This window comes from Triticum urartu, chromosome 2A, assembly GCF_056163025.1.
Source record: "Triticum urartu cultivar PI428250 chromosome 2A, HENAU_Tu73, whole genome shotgun sequence".
NCBI classification, from domain to species: domain Eukaryota; kingdom Viridiplantae; phylum Streptophyta; class Magnoliopsida; order Poales; family Poaceae; genus Triticum; species Triticum urartu.
In genome coordinates this window covers 613,063,050-613,069,465 of record NC_141874.1, presented here as the reverse complement: position 1 = coordinate 613,069,465, position 6,416 = coordinate 613,063,050, and the positions used below count along the sequence as shown (strand labels likewise).

The window sequence follows — 6,416 nt, the reverse complement described above, 5'->3', positions numbered from 1 at the left end:
CTTCATCCTACTAGATGAGAATATGTCAATACTGGTCGACGCCCGTAACAGAAAAAGCCATCAAGGGCAGCATGACCATTCCCGGAAATTGCACGGAGTGTGTTTTTATTGGAATTTTGGAGGTCTGGACGCTGGATCCGGAAGTCTTCCCTTGCAGCTTGCACTAGCCCGAGGCAGGCATCCGAAATACAGAGTTCCGGTTAGCAGCCTCCCTGGAACGAAGGGGATTTAACAAATCAAAAGGCTTCCGGCGGTGCACCCTCTGGAGTCGTGGTCGCCTGCTACCCGGCGGATCGACGAGTCTACTTCACGAGAGGCGACCCTGCTTCTATCCCAGCCATGCTACGTACCCCAGGCGAGGTGACCGACCAAGGACCCTCTTTCGTGCAACACAAATCTGGATTAGACGATTCCACAAGCAACGGCCACGGACTAGCACGATCACATTCGCATCGCCCTCCCTCCCACCATTCACCAGCACCGATACGGTGGACGATGGATGGAAATCAAGATCGACCAAATCAGCAGCGATCCCCGTGTATTTAAATGCAAATCAAGACAGGTCGTAACGGACCAGGTAGGCGCGCAAGAGCCAAAATACCTTTCATCGATCAGTGGAAACAACAAGGACCAACTCATCAAAGCTTCCCTACAAAAAACTAATCAAAGCTTTCGTCTGGAAACACGACGGGTCCAGACCAGACCGGACCAGACCCCCTTCGTCCCTTGATCCAATAAACAAAATCATCTAGGATAATCAATCGGTCGGCACTAAGTATACTACTGTATACTAGTAGTGCTACGAAACATACACAGATAAGATGACATATCTACCACGCGCCCGGTTCTTTGATCCTTCACCTCGCACGCGGTGGGCGCCAGCTTGCCTGTATTTATTACGGAGCAGAGCCCCGAGCCGGGGCGCTCACCCAAACCAAACCAAACCAAACCGAATGCGGCCATGCCCACCCAGACACGGAGACGGAAATAAAAACGGGGACCAACTACCGAGCCATCTCCACCAGCGCACGCCATGCTCGTTGCAACATTTCCGCCACGATCGATCCATCCATCCGTCGGCTTTTGCAGTTTGCTATCGCGACGAGCGCGGCGCAGACAGGGAAAATAAAGGCGAACACGCATGAATGAATGATACGCAAACACGGTAATAGTAGAAGAAATTAAAGACTAGCAGTGCCAATGCATCGAAGGGATAGCGCTAAGTACAACAGCAACAGCAACAAGTTTTCTCGCTAGATCTAGGAAACAAGACAAGGGGAGGGGGTGGGAGAGGCGAGGCGAACGACGAAACCGCTTTGTCTTGATGTGCTGCTGCCCTTCCTCCTCCTCGTTCTCCTGGTGGTGGTTCTTGTGGGCGCCGATGGGGGCGGCCGGCGGCGGGCGTCACTCCTTTATCTGGAGCCAGCGGCCGAGCTGCGTGGGGTTGACGACGCCGGGGATGTGGGCCCCGTTCGTCATGAGCAGCCAGGACAGCTCCGCGTACCTCCTCTTCGGCTCGGGCTCGGGCCGCGGGGAGGCGGCCGCGGCAGCGGGTTGGTGGTGGTGGCTCGGCTCGATCCGGCGGCCCAGGAGCGTGCCGTGGGTCAGGAACTCGTGGGCCAGGTTACCGGCTAGCAGCTTGTTGTTGTTGCCGGCCCGAGCCGGCTTGGACAACTCGGCTTTAGCTGCAGGCGCTGGGGCTAGGGCCGGGGCCGCGGCGGGGCCCAGCTGCTGCAGCTCCCGCTCCTTGCGCTTGCCCAGTGCGATACGCGCCGCTTCCAGCTTCTCGCTCAGCGACATATCGACGGCCGGGACCCCGCCACGTCAGCAGCACCAGCCGAGGGGAGCCGTCGATGGAGAGGAAAGCGGTTTCTGGTGATGGGATATGTATGTATGCGGAAGAGGCAAAGAAAAGAAAGAAATAAAAACAATCGGGAGGAGGAAAAAAAATCTCCAGGAGATTGATGGCCGTGGGGCCCACCGGGGGCAGGACGGTAACTTCACAGGGCAGAGGCCGAACGAGAGGAGGGGAGGGAACAACGGGACGAGAGAAAGATCGGAGGAGAGACGGGGGGAGCAGAGGGGGAGGAGGCGAGAGAAAATTCTTCTGGCTTATAAGAGACGGGGGGGCGTCAGGAGGGGGGTTGCCTCCTATTTATACTGGAGGGCGCCAGAGAGGGCCCCCGGGCCTCGGAGGGAATTACGTCCCTGCCACCGCGCTCTCGTGCAGAGGGACCGCAGCCGAGGGGCGTGCTCGTGGTTGTGGGGAGACGGGAAGGGCAGATGGGTAATTGCGTGCGGTGGTGGGATGTGTGTTTGCGCAGTCGTGTGGCGAGGGGGAGGGGGTGGATGGGGAATTCCAGGGAGCGTGTCCGGGCAAAGGATTTTGCAGCTGGGTCCAATCGTAGGTCCACCCGCCAGTGGCAGCTACGTGGGAGTTTTGGGGTGTACGTTTTTTTAGTGTCCCGGGCGCCTGGTGTTTGGTCCCGGATAGGCATATAATCAATGACCTCCTAATTGTATAGAAAAACTAAATAAAAATCAAGACACTCCTATGTTGCTTCCATTTTCCTTTGCTGATAAATCTACAAACTTATTTTGGTTTCTCATGTATCTGTTGTGTCCTCACATGATGAATTATATATTTTATATATAACAAATAAGTTCTCCCTCCGTTTTTATTTACTTTGCATATTAGAGTTGACTGAAGTCAAACTTCATAAAGTTTGACCAAGTTTATAGGAAAGAATATAAATATTTATGATAACAATTTTATATGATGCGAAAGTACGTTCAATAATGAATCTAATGTTATTGATTTGTAATTGTACATGTTAATATTTTTGTCTATAAATTTTGTCAAAGTTAATAAAGCTTGACTTTGACCGAAGCTAATATGCGAAGTAAATAAAAACGGAGGGAGTATATTTTATATAACAAATAACACATTTTCTGCTAATTAAATCGAAGACCTAAAACCCGTGCTCGAGTACATCACTTTTTCCGATGAAACAAAAAGATGTCTAGATGTCAGCTAATACTAGTTGAGAAATAATTAGCAACTATATTTACATGAGAAGCAATCCTCTACAACATGATTTTGTTTAAGAAAAATGCAAGAGGTATACAACACTAGAACTGAGTGCATATACATATACAAATTTGCTAATAAACAAGCGTCTGTTTTTATTTTTGAGCAGGTTAGTCAATTCCCCCCTCCCACGCACAGAGCCCCAAGATGGCGAGGGCTCGTCACGAAGAAATTGGAGCCGCCAATAATGTGGCTGGCCATGTCATCATAGATAGAGGCGAGACAGAGGCTTGATTAGTTCGGGTTTGAGGTGATGGCCGGTGTGAATGTTGGTGAAGTTTAGAGGGAAAGTTTGAGGCGTCAGCGACATGGTAGACACAATATATAGCGTAAGATAGGGTGGCGTGTCCGTGACAAGGGCACGGGTGGCGGCGGCAAACGATTCGACAGGCGCCAACGGTTAGGACAAACAGTTCGGCAGGCACTGATGAGTACAAGATGCGGCGACTGCTGGAGGAAGAAGGAAACACGTGGCCGTTAAATGAAAATCGGATAATAGAGAGCAAAGTGACTAAGTCATGAAAAATCCAGCCACATGTGTAATAATAGGTCACATATACATACAGATGACTGTTAAGTGGAGAGTAAATCCATCTCAGATACACTGTCGAGTGGAGACTAAATCAAGCTCAAATACTTTAATGGCTGATTTTTTCCATTAGAAAAGAGTAAAAATGGTGCTATTATTCAAGTCCATTTTCTCTACAAAAGGTCACCAATTTGGGAAGCTGCTACTCACCGCCTTTAGCGTGCCCTATCCAGTCACCACCTAAAGCAAACTCGTGGTGGGATAAGCCCACTGTTTTTGCCTTCCTCTTCGCCCGCTCCACCGTTATCCGCATAATCATTGTCCCTCGCCACCCCACGGTCAGCGTCGCACACATGCCACTCTGCCTTGCCCAGGATGCCACCTCCATCATCCTACTCTACGCAGTCATCTCTCTAGCACCCCCCTTCTTCGGCATCGCCTAACCCCCTTTCCCAGCTAGACAGCTCGTCACTAAATGGCTTCCCTTGGCGACGCGTGGCCATCCATGTCATCTTCGTTTTCAGCTCATTACCGCCTCGCCTTCAATGGCCACATTGTCTCGGTCTCTAGCTCTTCTTGTCTCAACTCCACCGACAACATGATGATGTGGCCAAAACACCATCTCTAGCTCTGGTTCGACCGATCACCTTCGTCTCCGACTATGGTGGACCAAGGCCAATGACGCTCAGGGCAAACTAATTTGATCGTTATGACTTACCAGAGCGTCAAGGGCAAGAAAGGCGCATTGATTCTGGACTACAAAGGAACCTACGAGGCCCAACTTGACTTGGCCCAATCATAAATCATGTCTAAGTTTGCTCATGGTATTACTATTTTTTAGTATGGCTCATGAATTTCGTGCGAACATAGATCTTTGCACAACGGTGCATAGCCGGATATCTCTATCTCTATCTCTACCACTACTTAAAAAGAATGTAAGGTTTCATGTTTCACTTTTCTTTCCACCACCTCTTCGTCCAACCTTTCCCTTATGATAATCAATCACCTTAATTTACTTACCTTCTGAACCAGTTCCACCAAGGTTGTTAAAATCGCGATTCTGTTATACGATTCTACGACTTTACGATCCAAACTTACCCATCTGATTCTACGATTTTAGTTCATAAAATCTACGTTTCTACGATCCTAGTAGTGAAGATTCTACGATTTACGATTCTACCATCAGAGCTCCGATCCGATTCAAAATCGCGATTCTGACAACCTTGAGTTCCACTTTAATCTACTTATCAAAATTCTCATCCAAATATAAGGTAAATCACGGGCAGGATTTGATAAACATTTATGTACACAATCGCACTGATATGGACAAGTAAATCACAAGCTAACGTACTACAATATTTATATCCCGTTGCAACGCACGGGCATTGTCCTATACCAGCTAAGAAAGATGAACAATTGTTATAACTTGCCTTTTTTACTTTTAAAACCAATTCACATGGTAGTTTTTTTAACACAATTCATATGGTAGTTAAAAAGGCAAGTTATACCAATTCTAAGATTCTCGAGAGCTCGTGCTTTTCTCTAAGTGTAAAAATAGAATGTCGAATGTAAACTACATTTGGAAAGATCACATTTTTAAAGACTCTGGTCCTAAAAATCTATTTTGTGCTATGCGGTAATTTCCATTTTATGCATTACTGCACCATGTATGCTTTTAAACAATTATTTTGAGACTAGTACCAAACGATGCTTTCGCCCCACTTTTTATATAAAGCCAAATTGATAGAGGGTGACGAGGAGATTCTCGTTTTGAGACTAGTTGCTATTTAGAACTTGACATATGATGGAAATCCAATTCCGCTCATGGGAGTATATGTTCCTGTGCATAATTTTTTTTCTTTGCAAACGTAAAAAAGAAGAAGATGTGTTCATTTTCACACCCAAATGCTACATGTAAAATTTTAGGGGGAAAGCGTAAGAGCATCTATAACCGGAATTGCCTAATCCGGGTCCCTATACGTCCGCGGACAGTGATCGACGGGCCTCAAATATTGCCATTTGCAACCACAATCCCTATTTTCGAAACATCAAACACATGCAAACTCATCCACGCCGATCATCTTGGTCAAAGATAGTTCAATGCACACAAATAAAATTTGTTTGTACTTAATAATTCATAATCCAAACATGGTTCAAACATAAATATTGTTCATAGTGCATAATCGATAAATTATAAGCAAAGTTTACTGATTTACAGTGTGGACCCACATATGCTCCACAAGATCATTCAGAAGTTTCATATGCACCTATTGATCTTGCACTTGTGGATGCATCTCCAGAAAGTTGGCAATGCTCCCTGCCTCTTGTTCCAGGAGGTGGGCATGAGTTCCGGGCTTCTCAAAATCATCTGAGAGTGTTGCCCTTTCACCCTCATCCTCGACGATCATGTTCTGCAAGATTACACAACATGCCATGAGTTGTCAAAGTGTCTCCGCTTTTCACATCATCACAACTCCAGAACAATGCCCCAATGAGTTTGGAGCACTCCAAATGACCTATCCACATCCTTTCTAGTTGCCTCTTGCATTATTGCAAAGCAGCTTTGTTTGTTGCCTTGGGATTAGATATGGTCTTCACAAATCGCCCACTAAGTATAGGTACCATCAGCAAGGTAGTACCCCCATGGTGTAGTTGTGTCTGTTGATGGTGTCGTTGCACGTTGGAGCTTCCCCATGACAAAGTCTCTTAAACAAAGGAGATTATTGGAGCACATTGATGTCATTGCACGAACCTAGCATGCCAAATCCACAAGTCCTTCGATGTCACTGCTTCAAG

At 47.1% G+C, this 6,416-nt stretch overlaps 1 protein-coding gene across 1 annotated transcript; it reads right to left on the bottom strand.

Annotated features, from left to right (window-relative positions):
* Positions 1 to 1,172: 1,172 nt before the first annotated feature.
* Positions 1,173 to 2,124, bottom strand: LOC147986218 (uncharacterized). Its single transcript, XM_087544552.1, has one exon. The coding sequence runs from the start codon at positions 1,798 to 1,800 to the stop codon at positions 1,405 to 1,407; it is 396 nt and encodes a 131-aa protein (XP_087400678.1). The 5' UTR covers positions 1,801 to 2,124; the 3' UTR covers positions 1,173 to 1,404.
* Positions 2,125 to 6,416: the final 4,292 nt, after the last annotated feature.